The sequence below is a fragment of the Oncorhynchus gorbuscha genome, linkage group LG04 (genome assembly GCF_021184085.1).
Source record: "Oncorhynchus gorbuscha isolate QuinsamMale2020 ecotype Even-year linkage group LG04, OgorEven_v1.0, whole genome shotgun sequence".
In the NCBI taxonomy this organism is placed as follows: domain Eukaryota; kingdom Metazoa; phylum Chordata; class Actinopteri; order Salmoniformes; family Salmonidae; genus Oncorhynchus; species Oncorhynchus gorbuscha.
The window spans coordinates 36,688,195-36,708,139 of record NC_060176.1 but is presented as its reverse complement, the minus strand read 5'-3'; the positions used below and the strand labels follow the sequence as shown (position 1 = coordinate 36,708,139).

Here is a 19,945-nt window from a genome sequence, read left to right as displayed (position 1 = left end):
GGGTAAATCTCTAAGAGCTTTCCACACCTGGATTGTACAACATTTGTCCATTATTCTTTTCTAAATTCTTCAAGCTTTCTTAAATTGGCTGGTGATCATTGCTAGACAACCGTTTTCAGATCTTGTCATAGATTTTAAAGCAGATTCAAAGCAGATTCAAAGTCAAAACTGTCAAAACAAGTCAAAACTGTAACTCTGCCACTCAGGAACATTCACTGTTTTCTTGGCCAGCAACTCCAATGTAGATTTGGCCTTGTGTTTTAGGTTATTGTACAACTGAAAGGTAAATGCATCTACCACTGTCTGGTGGACAGCAGACTGAACCAGGTTTCCCTGAAGGATTTTGCCTATGCTTAGCTCCATTATATTTATTTTTTATCCTGAAAAGCTCCCTAGTCCTTAAGGATTACAAGCAAACCCAAAACATGATGCAGCCCACCACTATGCTTGAAGATATGGAGAGTGGTACTCAGTAATGTGTTGTATTGGATTTGCCCCAAACATAAGACTTTGTATTCAGGATAAAAAAGTGAATTGCTTTGCGACATTTTTTGCAGTATTATTTTAGTGCCTTGTTGCAAAGAGGATGCGTGTTTTGGAATATGTTTATTCTGTACAGGCTTCCTAACTACAATGTTGTTGATCCATCGTCAGTTTTCTCTGTTATTTTGGCTTCCCATAAGAAAGGGTTTGAAGATGTATTTCAGATTTTCAGTTTTAATTCATTTGTAAAAAATTAAAACATAATTCCACTTCGACATTAAGGGGTATTTTTTTAGACCAGTGGACCCAAAAAATCTAGTGTGTCCTTTTTAAATTCAGGCTATAACACAACAAAATGTGGAAAAAGTCTGGGGTGTGAAGGCACTATAAATGATCTTTCCAGTCAAGGCCAGCTATGAGAGCCTTTCTCTTTCGTCATAAACAGTTTTTCTCTCAACTTCCCTTTCTTCCCTCTCTCTATATTATGGTTCTGTATTATATGGGGATTTAGTTTTAATATGCTCTCTGATTTGGACTATTTTCCTATTAGGCTGTGTGATATGTTTTGCAAATATCTCCATTACTATTTCTCTCTCCCTCTCCTCTCTTTCCTCCCCCCACCATTTCCCTCTCCCAGGTGAATATGTTTGTGCTGTCGTCAGTGGTGTGTGTTCTTCTCAACCTGGCCGGCTTCATCCTCTGTTGTCAAGGAGCTCAGATGGTCTCCACCATAACCAACTGTCAACTGGTGAGACACACACACACACACGCAGACATCACCCACACACAGTCAGGCAGGCACGCACACACAGACCCACATGCATGCGCGCACAACACTGATTTGAAATGTGTGTAGGTGTTTGATTGGTCGAGTGTGTGTGCAGATGTGATGATGTTGTGTGTAGGTGTTTGATTATGGTGTGAGACAGACAATGATTGGGGATAAGTGGATCATGATTATCAGTGATCTATCTTCACATGTTTGTGTGTTGTTATTATAGGGGAGATTTAGATGTCTTAGGTGGCAGGCTGTATTCCTGTATTCATTCTCTCTCTCGCTTTCTCTCACGAACACACACACACACACACACACACACACACACACACACACACACACACACACACACACACACACACACACACACACACACACACACACACACACACACACACACACACAGCTTCCTGCATTCAGAAGGTATTCACACCCCTGGACTTTTTCCACGTTTTGTTGTTGCAGCTTGAATTTAAAATGTATCAAATGTAGATATTTTGTCACTGGCCTACACACAATACCCATAATGTCAAAGAGGAATTATGTTTTTTTTTTATGTTTACAAATGAATAAAAAATGAAAAGCTGAAATATATATATGCCATTTAGCAGACGCTTTTATGTCTTGAAAATAAATATTCAACCCCTTTGTTATGCCAAGCCTAAATAAGTTCAGGAGTAAAAGTGTGATTAACAAATCACAACAAATAATAAGTTGAATGGATTCACTCTATGTACAATAATACTGTTTAACATGATTTTTGAATTACTTCCTCATCTCTTTACTCCACCATACAATTATCTGCAAGGTCCCTCAGTCGAGCGGTGAATTTCAAACACAGATTCAACCACAAAGACCAGGGAGGTTATCCAATGCCTCACAAAGAAGGGTAGATTGGTAGATGGGGGAAAAAATAAATGAACTGACATTGAATATCCCTTTTAGCATGGTGAAGTTATTAATTACACTTTGGACGGTGTATCAATACACCAAGTCACTACAAAGATATAGGTGTCCTTCCTAACTCGGTTGCCGGAGAGGAAGGACACTATCTGATCTACCTGATGTCTCTTTCCCCTCTATTGGAGATGCTATCTCAACAATGTGACTTCTCTACATCCTAAGTAGTGCAGTACTGTTTGTTTAGGGAATAGGGTGCCATTTGGAACAGAAACCACGGCTGGTTCCAGTTCAAGGCATATCAACATGGTACATTTTATTAGCCTAGAAACTTGCCATCACACATTAGACGTGCAGGAACTTCTCCCACCCCTAAACGAACTTGAACACAAGCAGCGTATCAGACTGGAGCTGAGATCTGGACATTGACACACGCATACGCATGCACACAGACACAAACACAAAAGGTGTGACCATTGAACAAGTTGAACTCCTAGGAGTAACATTGGATAGTCAGTTATCATGGTAAAGCCATATTCACAAAGTTGTTGTGAAGATGGGTAGAGGTACAGTATGTCTGTTATAAAAATACATTCTGCATTTTTGACTCAAAGATCAAGTGTTCTAGTTGTTCGGGATCTGATCTTGTCCCATCTTGATTACTGTCCGGTAATATGGTCAGGTGCAGCTAAGAAAGACCTAGCAAAGCTGCAGCTGGTTCAAAACAAAGCAGCACGCTTTGCCCTTAACAAGCGCACACAAAACTAACCTCCACAACATGCATGTTCATCTTTCATGGTTGCGGGTTGAGGAGAAATGGACTTCTTCTAATCTTTTTAAGAAAAATGTGTTGAAAATGCCTACCCAATATTTGCATACACTTCAAACAGACACACCGTACATACCACACCAGACATGCCAAGGGTTTCTTCACTGTATCCAAACCAAAAACAGACTTACTGCGTTGCTCAGTTCTGTGTAGAGCCATGTAATCATGGAATGCTCTGCCACCAAAGGTTACTCAGGCAAAAAGCAGGTTAAGGCTTAAAGAAAAACACATTTTAAAAATCGTATTGGATCACAGCGCCTCTCCTCTTTCTAAAGATCTACACTGTTGGTCCCATGTTTCATAAGCTGAAATAAAATATCCCAGACATTTTCCAGACTCTCAAAAATATTATTTCGCTCAAATTTTGTGCACAAATTTGTTTACATACCTGTTAGTGAAAATGTCTCCTCAACCAAGATAATCCATCCACCTAACAGGTGTGTCATATCAAGTGTTATCTTGGCTGTGTGCTTAGGGTCGTTGTCCTGTTGGATGGTGAAACTTTGCCCCAGTCTGAGGTGCCAAAGAGTTCAATCGCCCCAGTCTTCATTCAGGCCAAAGAGTTCAAACTTGGTTTCATCAGACCAGAGAATCTTGTTTCTCCTGGTCTGAGTGTCCTTTAGGTGCCATTTGGCAAACTCCGAGCGGGCTGTTATGTGCATTTTACTGAGGAGTGGCTTCCGTCTGGTCACTCTACCAAAAAGTTCTGATTGGTGGAGTGATGCAGGGAAGGTTGTCCTTCTGGAGGGTTCTCCCATCTCCACAGAGGAACTCTGAAGCTCTTTCAGAGTGACCATCGGGTTCTTGGTAACCTCCCTCACCAATACCCTTTTCCCCCGATTGTTCAGTTTGGCCGGACAGCCTGCTCTAGGAAGAGTCGTGGTGGTTCCGAACGTCTTCCCTTTAAGATTGATGAAGGCCAATGTCTTCTTGGGGAACTTCAATGCTGCAGATATTTGTTGATAACCTTCCCCAGATATGTGCCTCGACACAATCCTGTCTCGGGGCTCTACGGACAATTCCTTCGACCACAGCTGGACTCCAATCAAGTTGTAGAAACATCTCAAGGATGATCAATGGAAACAGGATGCACCTGAGCTCAATCTTGTGTCTCATACCAAAGGGTCTGATTACTTATGTAAATAAGGTATTTCCGTTCTTTATTTTCAATATATGTGCAACATTTTCTAAAAACCTGTTTCGCTTCGTAATTCTGGGCTATTGTGTGTAGATTGATAAGGAAAATAAATAAATTGTCAATTTTAGAATAAGGCTGTAACGTAACAAAATGTGGAAAAAGTTAAGGGGTCTGAACACTTTCCGAATGCACTGTATATACATGTCACGCCCTGACCATAGTAAGCTGTCTATGTTGCTTGGGGCGTGATACTGACTAGGGTGGGTCATCTAGGTTTTTTGTATTTGTCTATGTTGGCCTGATATGGTTCCCAATCAGAGACAGCTGTTTATCGTTATCTCTGATTGGGGATCATATTTAGGTAGCCATTCCCTCATTTGTGTTTGTGGGATCTTGTCTACATTTAGTTGCTTGAGTACACAACAGTAGCGTCATGTTTCGTTTGGTTGGTTGTTTGTTGTTTTGTTCAGTGAGTTTCAGTTTATTAAAATTATGTTGAACTCTATGCACGCTGTGCCTTGGTCTAATCATTATAACGAGCGTGACAGAAGATCCCACCAAAAATGGACCAAGCAGCGTGTACAGGAGGAGTGGACTTGGGAGGAGATCCTGGATGGTAAAGAACCCTGGATGCAGGCCGGGAGTAATCGCCGTCCGAAGGAGGAGATAGAGGCAGCGAAAGTGGAACGGCGACGATACGAGGAGTTAGCTCAACGAAGCAAGCACGAGAGGCAGCCCCCCCAAAGAGGTTTGGGGGGGAACACGGGGAGATTGGCGGAGTCAGGGTTCAGACCTGAGCCAACTCCTTGAGCTTACCGTGGGGAGCGTGTGAACGGTCAGGCACCGTGTTATGCGGTGATGCGCACGGTGTCTCCAGTGCGCGTTCACAGCCCAGTGCACTTTGTTCCAGCTTCCCACAGTTGCCGTGCTAGAGTGGGCATTCAGCCAGGATGGATTTTGCTACGTTGGCCTAATATGGTTCCCAATCAGAGACAGCTGTTTATCGTTGTCTCTGATTGGGGATCATTTTTAGGTAGCCATTCCCTCATTTGTGTTTGTGGGATCTTGTCTACATTTAGTTGCCTCAGTGCACAACAGTAGCTTCACTTTTCGTTTGTTTGGTTGGTTGGTTGTTTTGTTTTGTTCAGTGAGTTTCGGTTTATTAAAATGATGTTGAACTCTACGCACGCTGTGCCTTGGTCTAATCATTATAATGAGCGTGACAATACAGTGCAAGTCAAAAGTTTGGGGACACCTACTCATTCCAGGGTTTTTCTTAATTTTTATATAATAATAGTATAATAATAGTGAAGACATCATAACTATGAAATACTACATGGAATCATGTAGTAACCCAAAAAGTGTTAAACAAATCAAGGTATGTTTTAGATTCTTCAAAGTAGCCACCCTTTCCTTTGAAGACAGCTTTGCACACACTTGGCATTTTCTCAACCAGCTTCACCTGAAATTATTTTCCAACAGTCTTGAAGGAGTTCCCACATATGCTGAGCACTTGTTTGGCTGCTTTTCCTTCACTCTGTGGTATAACTCATCCCAAATCATCTCAATTGGGTTGAGGTTGGGTGATTGTGGAGGCCAAGTCATCTGATGCAGCACTCCATCACTCTCCTTCTTGGTCAAATAGCCCTTACACAGCCTGGAGGTGTGTTGGATCATTGTCCTGTTGAAAAACAAATTATAGTCACACTAAGCGCAAACCAGATGGGATGGCATATTGCTGCAGAATGCTGTGGTAGCCATGTTGGTTAAGTGTGCCTTGAATTCTAAGCAAGTCTCTTATTCTTATTGGTGTCCTTTAGTAGTGGTTTCTTTGCAGCAAATTGTACCATGAAGGCCTGATTCACACAGTCTTCTCTGAACAGTTGATGTTGAGATGTGTCTGTTACTTGAACTCTGCGAAGCATTTATTTGGGCTGCAATTTCTGAGGCTGGTAACTCTAGTGAACCAATCCTCTGCAGCAGAGGTAACTCTGGGTCTTCCTTTCCTGTGGCGGTCCTCATGAGAGCCAGTTTCATCATGACGCTTGATATCGCTTTTAGCGACTGCAGTTGAAGAAACATTCAAAGTTCTTTACATTTTCCACATTGACTGACCTACATGTCGTAAAGTAATAATGGACTGTAATTTCTCTTTGCTTATTTGAGCTGTTTAGTCTTTTACCAAATAGGGCTGTCCTCTATATACCACCCCTACCTTGTCACAACACAACTGATTGGCTCAAACACATTAAGAAGGAAAGAAATTCCACAACTTTACTTTTAACAAGACACACCTGTTAATTAAAATGCATTCCAGGTGACTACCTCATGAAGCTGGTTGAGAGAATGCCAAGAGTGTGCAAAGGGTGGCTACTTTGAAGAATCTGAAATGTAAAATATATACACTGCTCAAAAAAATAAAGGGAACACTAAAATAACACATCCTAAATCTGAATGAATTAAATATTCTTATTAACTACTTTTTTCTTTACATAGTTGAATGTGCTGACAACAAAATCACACAAAAATTATCAATGGAAATCAAATTTATCAAATCAAATTTGTGGGGAGGTCTGGATTTGGAGTCACACTCAAAATTAAAGTGGAAAACCACACTACAGGGTGATCCAACTTTGATGTAATGTCCTTAAAACAAGTCAAAATTAGGCTCAGTAGTGTGTGTGGCCTCCACGTGCCTGTATGACTACACCACCTGGGCATGCTCCTGATGAGGTGGCAGATGGTCTCCTGAGGGATCTCCTCCCAGACCTGGACTAAAGCATCCGCCAACTCCTGGACAGTCTGTGGTGCAATGTGGCGTTGGTGGATGTAGCGAGACATGATGTCCCAGATGTGCTCAATTGGATTCAGGTCTGGGGAATGGATGGGCCAGTCCATAGCATCAACGCCTTCCTCTTGCAGGAACTGCTGACACACTCCAGCCCAATGAGGTCTAGCATTGTCTTGCATTAGGAGGAACCCAGGGCCAACCGCACCAGCATATGGTCTCACAAGGGGTCCGAGGATCTCATCTCGGTACCTAATGGCAGTCAGGCTACCTCTGGCGAGCACATGGAGGGCTGTGCGGTTCCCCCAAAGAAATGCCACCCCACACCATGACTGACCCTTCTCCAAACCGGTCATGCTGGAGGATGTTGCAGGCAGCAGAACGTTCTCCACGGCGTCTCCAGACTCTGTCACGTCTGTCACGTGCTCAGTGTGAACATGCTTTCATCTGTGAAGAGCACAGGGCGCCAGTGGCAAATTTGCCAATCTTGGTGTTCTCTGACAAATGCCAAACGTCCTGCACGGTGTTGGGCTGTAAGCACAACCCCCACCTGTGGACATCGGGCCCTCATACCACCTTCATGGAGTCTGTTTCTGACCGTTTGAGCAGACACATGCACATTTGTGGCAGCTGGAGGTCATTTTGCAGGGTTCTGGCAGTGCTCCTCCTGCTCCTCCTTGCACAAAGGCGGAGGTAGTCGTCCTGCTGCTGGGTTGTTGCCCTCCTACGGCCTACTCCACGTATCCTGATGTACTGGCCTGTCTCCTGGTAAACCTTCTTGCCACAGCTCGCATTGATGTGCCATCCTGGATGAGCTGCACTACCTGAGCCACTTGTGTGGGTTGTAGACTCCGTCTCATGCTACCACTAGAGTGAAAACACCGCCAGCATTCAAAAGTGACCAAAACATCAGCCAGGAAGCATAGGAACTGAGAAGTGGTCTGTGGTCACCACCTGCAGAACCACTCCTTTATTGGGGGTGTCTTGCTAATTGCCTATAATTTCCACCTGTTGTCTATTCCATTTGCACAACAGCATGTGACATTTATTGTCAATCAGTGTTGCTTCCTTAGTGGACAGTTTGATTTCACAGAAGTGTGATTGACTTGGAGTTACATTGTGTTGTTTAAGTGTTCCCTTTATTTTTTTGAGCAGTGTATATATTAGATATTTTTTGTAACCTTTATTTAACACTTGTTTGGTTACTACATTATTCCATATGTGTTATTTCATAGTTTTGATGTCTTCACTATTATTCTACAATGTAGAACATAGTAAAAAATATAGAAAAACCCTTGAATGAGTAGGTTGTCCAAACTTTTGACTGGTACTTTTGACCGGGACCACCCATACGTAGAATGTATGCACACATGACTGTAAGTCGCTTTGGATAAAAGCGTCTGTTAAATGGCATATATTATGTACATATAGTACAGTGCCTTCGGAAAGTATTCAGACCCCTTGATTTTTTCCGCATGTTGTTACGTTACAGCCTTTTACAAAATGGATTACATGTTTTTTTTTTATCTCAGCAATCTACACACAATAACCCAGAATGACAAAGCTAAACCCTGTAAAAAACAATTGGGGGCAAATGTTAAAAATAAAAAAACAGAAATACTTTGTTTTCTTAAGTATTCAGACCCTTCACTGTGAGACTCGAAATTGAGCTCAGGTGCATCCTTTTTCCATTGATCATACAACTTGATTGGAGTCCACCTGTGGTAAATTCAATTGATTGGACATGATTTGGAAGGCACACACACCTGTCTATGCAAGGTCCCTCAGTTGACAGTGCATGTCAGAGCAAAAACCAAGCCATGAGGTTGAAGGATTGTGTCGATGCACAGATTGACATCGGAAGTTTACATACACCTTAGCCAAATACATTTAAACTCAGTTTTTCACAATTCCTGATATTTAATCCTAGTGAAAATTCTCTCTCTTAGAGTCACCACTTTATTTTAAGAATGTGAAATGTCAGAATAATAGTAGAGAGAATGATTTATTTCAGCTTTTATTTCTTTCATCACATTCCCAGTGGATCAGAATTTTACATACACTCAATTAGTATTTGGTAGCATTGCCTTTAAATTGTTTAACTTGGGTTAAACATTTCAGGTAGCCTTCCTCAAGCTTCCTACAATTACGTTGGGTGAATTTTGTCCCATTCCTCCTGACAGAGCTAGTGTAACTGAGTCAGGTTTGTAGGCCTACTTGCTGGCACATGCTTTTTCAGTTCTGCCCACAAATGTTCTATAGGATAGGGCTTTGTGATGGCCACTGTAATACCTTGACATTGTTGTCCTTAAGCCATTTTGCCACAACTTTGGAAGTATGCTTGGGGTCATTGTCCATTTGGAAGACCCATTTGCAACTACGTTTTAACTTCCTGACTGATGTCTTGAGATGTTGCTTCAATATATCCACATCATTTTGATTCCTCATGATGTCGTCTATATTGTGAAGTGCACCAGTCTCTCCTGCAGCAAAGCACCCCCACAACATGATGCTTACCACCCCTGTTCTTCACGGTTGGGATGGTGTTCTTCGGTTTGCAAGCCTCCCCCGTCTTCCTCCAAACATAACGATGGTCATTATGGCCAAACAGTTCTATTGTTGTTTCATCAAACCACAGGAAATTTCTCCAAAAAGTACGATCTTTGTCCCCGTGTGCATTTGCAAACCGTAGTCTGGCTTTTTTTATGGCTGTTTTGGAGCAGTGGCTTCTTCCTTGCCCAGCGGCCTTTCAGGTTATGTCAATATAGGTCCTGTTTTACTGTGGATATAGATACTTTTGTATGTGTTTCCTCCAGCATCTTCACAAGGTCCTTTGCTGTTGTTCTGGGATATATTTGCAATTTTTAACAACAAAGTATGTTCATCTCTAGGAGACAGAACGCCTCGCCTTCCTGAGCGGTATGACGGCTGCGTGGTCCCATGGTGTTTATACTTGCGTACTATTGTTTGTACAGATGAATGTGGTACCTTCAGGCGTTTGGAAATTGCTCCCACGGATGATCCAGACTTGTGGAGGTCTACAATTCTTTTTATGAGGTCTGTGCTGATTTCTTTAGATTTTCTCATGATGTCAAGCACAGAGGCACTGAGTTTGAAGTTAGGCCTTAAAATACATCCAAAGGTAAACCTCCAATTGACTCAATAGATTTCTATTAGCCTATCAGATGCTTCTAAAGCCATCACATAATTTTCTGGAATTTTCCAAGCTGTTTAAAAGCACAGTCAACTTAGTGTATGTAAACTTCTGACCTACTAGAATAGTGATACAGTGAATTATAAGACAAATAATCTGTCTGTAAACAATTGTTGGAAAAATTACTTGTGTCATGCACACAGTAGATGTCCTAACTGACCAGAACTGTAGTTTGTTAACAAGAAATCTGTGGAGTGGTTGAAAAACATGTTTTAATGTCTCCAACCTAAGTGTAGGTAAACTTTCGACTTCAACTGGTTAAATTGTGAGAGTTTTTGAGTAATGGAGTCTCCCGTCCAGAACACCTGCTCCTCAAATCTGTTGTTACTTTCACTAAACCCTGACCCCTTCGCTTACCCTAACCTTAACCTTACCGTAATAATTTTAAATGTCAACTTCAATGGGGTAGGGACGTCCCAAGGATCCCGGATAGCAAGGACCCTTTCATTGACCTGGAGGGAGGGAGGGAGGGCGATGAAAATGTACATGCCTGAAGGTAAAATATGTCTTGCTCTCACTCTGTTGATGTCTCTCTCTTCAGTTTCCCTCTTTGCCCTATTTCTCTCTCAATCCCTTCCTCCCTCCTTACTTTCCTCTGGTTGAAAGTGTTAACATTCTTAGAATAGGTTGGGATTGGCATGCCAACATGTCAAACAAAGTCTGTTTGTTTTTGACATTTCTTAGACCTGGTCTGTTGTGTGTTTCAGAGTGAGTCTAACGGCCATGTATCTGTTGTGTTTTATGTGTTTCAGTGTGAGTCTAAACGCCATGCATCTCTTGTGTGTTTCAGAGTGAGGTGGGAGATGTGTGTAACTGCTGTCCTCAAACCCCCACTGCCAAGTGTCCTGAGGACAAACTACTCAAACTCTACCCTGGACACTCCTGTAGTACCATGAGGGTCCTACTCAAGGTGTGTATGTGTTAGTGTGTGCATACCATGTGTGTGAGAGAATTTATGTTCATTGCATAGAGTTGTCCAGAGATCGCAACATGGTATCTGTCCCATTATGGCATCTGGGCAGCGCCACTGAGTCCATCTCCATTTGTTTTATTCTACTACTTCTATGAGTTGGTTAACAACCTGATAGAGGGTGCATACTGCCACCTGGAGTGTGTTGCTAGAAAAGGTTTGAAGCCAAGTTTGGCGATTAACTGCCACCTTCAGTAATGGAATGTTTGCTCACAAGTATAATTCATTGTCTGATCCCTCCTGATGATCTTGATGGAATTACGTGATCCTTACTTAACCCTTAGGAATTCCCACCCAGGTGGCTACTTAACCTTTCACACGTACCAACAAATGGGTGTGATCATTCTACAGTGGTCACTGCAGCTTACGCTCAAACTGGTGTGATTAGAACGCTTATTTAGAAAGTCCAGTTTCGATTTACGCAACAGTCAGCATTTAAGCTAGCCACACTGTTTATTCACAGAAACATTTTGCACAAACACAGTCCTTACAAAGTTATGTCCTGAACGTGCCAAGTTTATTTTTGGATGCAATGTTCAGACATTCACAGAAGTAAAGAAAATTGAAAATGTAGGCTACGTTAGTCCTAGCACTAACTGAGGAAAGATTGACATAACACAAGCAGTCATATTTAGATAACTCTCGACTGTCAGAAACCACAATATGAATTAGCTAATAGCAATTACTATTTATATTTCATCACATCATGGGTGAGCTTATCGAAATAAAATAAAAATATATAAAGTGTATATATATATTTTTTTATTTATTTACCGTAATTGCTGGACTATTAAGCACACCTGAATATAAACCGCACCCACTGAATTATAAAAAAATATGTATTTTGTACATAAATAAGCCGCACATGTCTATAAGCCGCAGGTGCCTACCGGTATATTGAAACAAATTAACTTTACACAGCCTTTAAACGAAACATGGCTTGTAAATCAAAAATAAATAGGCTTTAACGAAACATGGCTTGTAACAAAAATTTAAACAGTAGCCTACCAAGAAAGCCATTGGTCACTATCTTCCTCCTCCTATGCACTGAAACCACTGAAGTCATCTCCTTCGGTATTGGAGTTGAATAGCCTCAGAATTGCTTCATCCGATGTTGGATCGTTTTCATTGTCGCTCTCGTCACTTTCATCAGGATGCAAATACCCCGCTGAGCTCATGCTGCCCCTTCAACACGCAGCAGTCCAGCCTTTCGAAACCCGTTGATGATAGTGGATTTTTTGACAATGCTCCACGCTGTCAGGACCCACTGGCAGACTTGACCATAAGTTGCTCTTCACATGCAAAGGATTTCTCGACACAGTAGCTTACTATCTTGTCTCATCGCTACAACTCCCGTACGGGCTCGGTAGAGACGAAGGTTGAAAGTCATGCGTCCTCCGATACACAACCCAACCAAGCCGCACTGCCTCTTAACATAGCGTGCATCCAACCCGGAAGCCAGCCGCACCAATGTGTCGGAGGAAACACCGTGCACCTGGCAACCTTGGTACTGCGCCCGGCCCGCCACAGGAGTCGCTGATGCGCGATGAGTCAAGGATGTCCCTACCAGCCCTCCCTAACCCGGACGACGCTGGGCCAATTTGCGTCGCCCCACGGACCTCACGGTCACGGACAGTTGCGACAGAGCCTGGGCGCGAACGCAGAGTCTCTGGTAGCACCGCTGGCGCTGCGGTACAGCACCCTTAACCACTGCGCCACCCGGGAGGCCATTGATCGAAATAATTGAGTAAAACACTTCTAGAAATCGAAAGTAATTCGATAAGGGTTAGTTTGTGCGCGCCGCCATGTTAGTTTTTTCGCGTCAACCAAAGATAATAAGAGGAGAAAAGATGAGTTTGGTCTGTTTGCAGTAAGCATGTTGAAGGGGGTGTGTCGTCTATGATCATTCACTTCCCTTCATTCACTTCCGGAAGTTTACCCTTAACCTCATTATAAAATATTTGGTCTGACAGATGTTTCCGTGACACCCAGAATTCATTGAATTCAACAAGCATAGTGCCACAAAAATAGCAAATAGCTTAGCATTAGCTCATTATAATCAGTACAACCTTCAAAAAAGTATTTTACACACATCCATTATAATCTATGCAATATATTTCTGTTTATTGACAGAAACATTATGCATATATATATATATATATATATATATATATACATGCATAATGTTTCTGTATATATATATATATATATATATATATATATATATATATATATATATATATATATATATATATATATATATATATATATGTTTCTGTATTTCTGTATTCTGTATTTTCTGTTTGTGGGGTGGTTTACTGAATGCTAAGGTAGAAATGACAAACAGGAAATAAGGCGCTTGCTTTGATAGGAACACGCACATATGTCCAAATGTATTATTTGTAAGGAAAAAACAAGGAAGGCAATACAAGCGCCAGTCTTAAAATGTGCCAGTTCGTGTAAGACTGTGCAAATGTCTGCATACTTGATCTGCGGAAACATTTGTGAAGTGTGTGGGCTCTCCTCGAAGAGAGAAGTTTGTCCAGCTCAGTATGCACACATGACTGTAAGTCGCTTTGGATAAAAGCGTCTGCTAAATGGCATATATTATTATTATTATTATTATTATTATATTATAAAGCCTCAAACATAAATTGTCCGCAATGCTGAAATGGGCTACTTCTATGTGAATTAATGAGGAGGTGAAACACACCTCAATTAAGGTGTTGTTAGAAACTGAAACTTGTTCGAAAATAATTTTAAATTTAAAAGTTGAAACATAGATAATTAGCAAGCAGCACGTGTTAACTGTCCTGTTTACGTAACAATCACATTTTGGAACAGTGAGTGCATTCTGTCATCACGTGCATAGAGATATTTTGAACTCATGTGTGAAAAGGTTAAAAATGGCGAAAGTGCTCAAAGGCACTGTTAAAACGGGGTTTTGGGCACTAGAGCCCTCTATACAACTCTGTGGTTCCTTATGGTAGTCTTTAACCATAAAGCAAGTTAAGATGGTTATTGGTGTTTGTGGGGTGGTTTAACCCAAACTGTTTCTCGTCTGTCCGTGTTTCCAGAAGGTTCTGTTTGCGCTATGTGCTCTGAATGCTCTGACCACTGCAGTGTGTCTGGTGGCTGCTGCCTTCCGATACCTACAGGTCTTCACCACCAGAAGACCATGTATGGTAAGACTACCACATGTACTCTATCACAACCATTCACAGGGCCTGAGAACCCCCAGCAACATTCATGTAGGTTAGAATCTGCACCACGTCCAATCACATAACCAAATAATCTCCATATCAGAGTGTGTGAGCAGAGTTGAGTGGTTGGAAATCCCGCTCATGCTGTGCTTGTGCACCACTCCAGTGCTCCACAGCACTCACAGGTTAAACAACTGCAGCTCTGAATTCACTCCATTCATTAAAATCACAATTTAACCGACACCCATTTGGCGGGTATCCCTTTTCCATCTATTTTTGTGACTACCTGGTCGTACCGTTTGGTTTGGAATTATTGAAACCAAACCAAATGATTTGAATGAAAAGTATTTTAATAAACATGAAAAGGTGAATGTAAGAAGCGCTTATATTTTCAAATAGGCTACGTGTCATATTTAACAGCATATAAACTCTTTAAATAGGTCAGGAGCCAGACAGGGAGCCTAAGAAGGAACGAAAATGTATTTTTCAGGCTATATTATTTCAATTATTTCAAGGCTATAGCCTACAAAGAAATACATTGTGAATCATTTGCGAGTGCGACACTAGGCTGGTAGGGACATAAAGCGCTCAGCATTAATCAACATTTAGTTGCATTAAATCATTATAGTTTATAAATTGAGCATATTGGCTGTGACTTACTTAGAATGAAATACAAATTAAATGAAAAATGCCTTAGGCTTAGTCTACAGTGGCTTTGCATTCATTTTTAGAAACACGAGTTTGGCCAAAGTCTGTGGCTTCAGGCTCATGCGATGGTGCCTGGAGAACAGGCCAGCATTGGAGAGGACACACTTTCCAGGCTAGGCAGAGATGCAGCGTTCTTTATTTTCATTTTCTATAGGTAGGCCTAAAGGTTTTTAGACAAAATAACCCAATCAAAACTGAAAGCTCTTTTAAGTGTGAATATGCCAGGCCTATTGGGCCAAAATATGGCTTACTGTATAGAACAAAAATGAACAAAAAGTTTAATAGATCAGATTTTTTGTTTATAATTACTTTGCTACAATGTCACACTTAGTTATCTACCCACCTCGTTTCTTTCTTTTAGCATGTTCACGTAGTAAGTACACCATCATGCTTTCCGCATATGTGTATTTTCAGATTCCACAATGATTCTTTAATGATTCTTTCACTGCACTCCCTCTCTTGCTATTGGTCCTCGTCTTTGTAAATTACCTTGATTTTGCACCTGTGTGTTTTATCAAATTCTTTGTGAAAATATTTATCGAACTCCATGACAGTAGCTAAAGCAAGGGGCTATAGCAGCACAGAAGTAGACTACAAATACATGCTGGGCCAGGCATGCCCTGAACTCGTGAAGTGAGCACAGCGAAGTCCGATGCTCAAACTTTTGTGAATCTCGCTCTGTGCTCCTGTCAAATTGGGCATACTGCTCCTCGGTCCGCTCCAGCTCCACTCCGCTCACATTCTCTGCTCCATATTGACCAATGCTTTTTTAATTTGTCAACACTACAGGTGCATCTCAATAAAGGGGCTTATCTCCCCCCTCTATTAGGATGATCCCAGGCCAATTGCAGAGGAGGTGGAGGAGCCAACTATTATCCCTGACCCGGATGAGTTTGTCCCCCCTGCCCCTCCCCCCTCCTACTTTTCAACCTTCTACTCCTACACACCACGGCTGGCTCGCAGGATGTTTGGGGACAGTGTGACACCACTACCTCATATCTATGGTGCCAGGATTAAAGGAGTAGAGGTGTTCAGTCCTTTAGACCCACCCCCTCCCTACGAAGCTGTTACTGGAGGCTCCGCCCTGGCCAGCGCAACACAGGTACTTACAGCAGATTACATTTATATAATTTTATGGGTACCCTGAAAGTAGACTATGGATTTAGATAATCATTTAGTTACAGCTTAACATTAGCATTGTTTATTGCAAAACAATGGGAATGGCTGGCCCCCATCCAGTCAGCATGCTCCAAGTTGTATTCCAACAAAAACTCAGTAACTTCAAATCAAGTAATGCAGCAATGTGATACCTTTGAGTTGTAAATGCTTTGTATTGATAGTTGCAAGGTTGGAGTCAATTTGGAATTTCTGAGTTCAATTCAAACAATGCACTTAAAATTGAATTGGCCATACCCCCATAAAGAAGCAGAATTTTAATTGAATGAATTAGAATGGAATTCAAACCAATTCAAACCATGGAGCATGAAAGTTTGGTTCATTTGACAATTATTTTATCAAAAGGATATGCAACATATTAATGCAAAGACTACACATACTATTTAAAATATTAGTTTTGAATTATTCCACACTGAATTCAAAATGAGTTAAATATATTTTTTATAAAAAAAGTGAAAAGTTTTAGCAAATTTATTGGAACTAAAATACAGATTTAATTTACATGCATTATCAGTCAAAAGTATGGACACACCTACTGATGTAAGGGTTTTTCTTTATTTTTTACTATGTTCTACATTTTAGAATAATATTGAAAACATACAAACTATGAAATAACACATATGGAATCATGTAGTAACCAGGCCAGGTCATCTGATGCAGCACTCCATCACTCTCATTGGTCAATTAGCCCCTTACACAGCCTGGAGGTGTGTTCGGTCATTGTCCTGTTGAAAAACAAATGATTGCCCCACTAAGCGCAAACCAGGTGGGATGGCGTATTTGCTGCAGAATGCTGTGGTATCCATGCTGGTTAAGTGTGCCTTGAATTCTAAATAAATCACTGACAGTGTCACCAGCAAAGCACCCCCACACCATCACCTCCTTCTCCATGCTTCAGGGTGGGAACCACACATGCGGAGATCATCCGTTCACCTACTCTGCATCTCACAAAGACACAGAGGTTGGACTCATCAGACCAAAGGACAGATTTCCAACAGTCTAATGCCCATTACTTGTATTTTTTGGCCCAAGCAAGTCTCTTCTTATTATTGGTGTCCTTCATTCAGTAGTGGTTTCTCTGCAGCAATTGGACCATGAAGGCCTGATTCACGCAGTCTCCTCTAAACAGTTGATGTTGAGATGTGTCTGTTACTTGAACTCTGTAAAGCATTTATTTGGGCTGCAATTTCTGAGGCTGGTAAACTCTAATGAACTTATCCTCTGCAGCCTGTGGCGGTCCTCATGAGAGACAGTTTGCTTTGTTTTTTGCGCAGGATGTACACACTCCAATAGTTTCTTATTCACAATTTGACAAACACTTGATAATGCCACGAATTTCCCAGCAGCATTCCATTTGTGGCCATAATGCACCCTAAAAAATGCCTTTTGCGGACCGGAGTGCTGCGTTGTGTCCTTCTCCCTGAGTGTGCTACGCAATCCGAAGCGTCTCTCACTCACACTGCTCTCCGTCAGGTGATCGGGGACGCAACTGCGTGCATACTGAAAATATTGGAAGAACTGTCAACCAAAAGATGAGTATGCCTAACAAACAGAAAAAGCACTAGTCTATGTCAATCTACTCTCCCTCGTAGTACAAAAGTCGATCTATTCTATGCAATAAATAAATATTCCAAACATAGTCTGGGACAGTTGAGGGATGCGATGGATCCCAAATTAATACAATCACTAGCATTAAAAAAAACAGTTTTATACAATGTGGCTGACGCAACAGATCAGAACAATTATCTGAAAATGTTGATAATCTGTTAGGCTATTTCTTCGCATTATAAGCGCAGCAATGCGCTCATGCTCGTAGGCTGTAATCGGAAACACCATTATCAAAAGTGATCACAAATTATGTATGTAATGCTTTTATTATAAATGTGCATTTTTATGGTGATAATCATCTTCCCCAAAATTGAAACTCCCGCGCTGCTTATATATGTCAGTTAGGCTCCATACCCTTGTAAAGCGGATTAATGTGCTTAATTTAAAAGTTATTTGGCCACTTTAGTTGTGAAGGCATTGTTTCATTCACAAGTGATAATATATGATTCACAAGTGATAGGCTAATATTCTCACCGTTCAGAATAGTCTTGATTTCATCTTGTCTTTACATATACTAAATAGTATATGTGTGACATTTGTTTAGATTTAGAATGGACCATTATCATGCACCTGTATCGAAACAGGGGCAGCGGAAAAAATACATGTCATCTATGCACTTCCAGTTGAAGTCAGAAGTTTACATACACTTAGGTTGGAGACATTAAAACATGTTTTTCAACCACTCCACAAATTTCTGGTTAACAAACTATAGTTTTGGCAAGTCGGTTTGGACATCTACTGTGTGCATGACATAAGTCATTTTTCCAACAATTGCTTACAGACAGATTATTTCACTTAAAATTCATCGTATCACAATTTCAGTGGGTCTGAAGTTTAGATACACTAAGTTGACTGTGCCTTTAAACAGCTTGGAAAATTCCAGAACATTCCATTCAAGGGTTTTTCTTTAGAAGCTTCTTAGAGGCTAATTGACATAATTTGAGTCAATTGGAGGTGTACCTGTGGATGTATTTCAGGGCCTTCCTTCAAACTCAGTGTCTCTTTGCTTGACATCATGGGAAAATCTAGACCTCAGGAAATGAGTTGTAGATCTCCACAAGTCTGGTTCATCATTGGGAGAAATTTCCAAATGCCTGAAGGTACCACGTTCATCTGTACAAACAATAGTGTGCAGGTATAAACCCCATGGGACCACACAGCCATCATACCACTCAGGAAGGAAGACGCATTCTTTCTCCTTGAGATGAACGTACTTCGGTGCAAAAGGTGCAAATCAATCCCAGACCAACAGCAAAGGACCTTGTGAAGATGCTGGAGGGAACAGGTACAAAAGAATCTCTATCCACAGTAAAACAAGTCCTATATCGACATAACCTGAACAGCCGCTCAGCAAGGAAGAAGCCACTGCTCCAAAACCGTCATAAAAAAAGCCAGACTACGGTTTGCAAATGCACATGGGGACAAAGGTTGTACTTTTTGGAGAAATGTCCTCTGGGCTGATGAAACAAAAATAGAACTGTTTGGCCATAATGACCATCGATATGTTTGGGGGAAAAAGGGGGAAGCTTGCAAGCTAAAGAACACCATCCCAACCGTGAAGCATGGGGTTGGCAGTAACATGTTGTGGAGGTGCTTTGCTGCAGGTGGGACTGGTACACTTCACAAAATAGATGGCATCATTAGGAGGGGAAATTATGTGGATATATTGAAGCAACATCTCAAGACATTAGTCGGGAAGTTAAAGCTTGGTCGCAAATTTATTTATTTTTCACCTCTATTTAACTAGGCAAGTCAGTTAAGAACAAATTCTTATTTTCAATGACGGAATAGGAACAGTGGGTTAACTGCCTGTTCAGCGGCAGAACAACAGATTTGTACCTTGTCAGCTCGGGGATTTGAACTTTCCGGTTACTAGTCCAATGCTCTAACCACGAGGCTACCCTGTGGTTAGTGGCCATCACAAAGCCCTTAACCTCAACCCTACAGAAAATGTGTGGGTAGAACTGAAAAGGCTTGTACGAGCAATGAGGCCTACAAACCTGACTCAGCTACACCATCTCTATCAGGAGGAATGGGCCAAAATTCACCCAACTTATTGTGGGAAGCTTGTGGAAGGCTACCCGAAACGTTTGACGCAAGTTAACTAATTTAAAGGCAATGCTACCAAATACTAAGTGAGTGTATATAAACTT

General features: G+C 41.3%; 1 protein-coding gene across 2 annotated transcripts in view; it reads left to right on the top strand.

Annotated features, from left to right (window-relative positions):
* Positions 1-19,945, top strand: part of LOC124034021 (protein FAM189A2-like) — a 65,860-nt gene that overhangs the window by 17,686 nt on the left and 28,229 nt on the right. For both annotated transcript variants that reach the window (XR_006838498.1, XM_046346653.1), the window contains exons 3-6: positions 1,121-1,231; positions 10,918-11,037; positions 14,175-14,282; positions 15,838-16,110. Coding sequence is in view for 1 of the 2 variants with exons in the window: in XM_046346653.1 (XP_046202609.1) it covers positions 1,121-1,231; positions 10,918-11,037; positions 14,175-14,282; positions 15,838-16,110 (612 nt within the window). In the remaining variant the exon portion in view is untranslated. The remainder of the gene's footprint in view (positions 1-1,120; positions 1,232-10,917; positions 11,038-14,174; positions 14,283-15,837; positions 16,111-19,945) is intronic.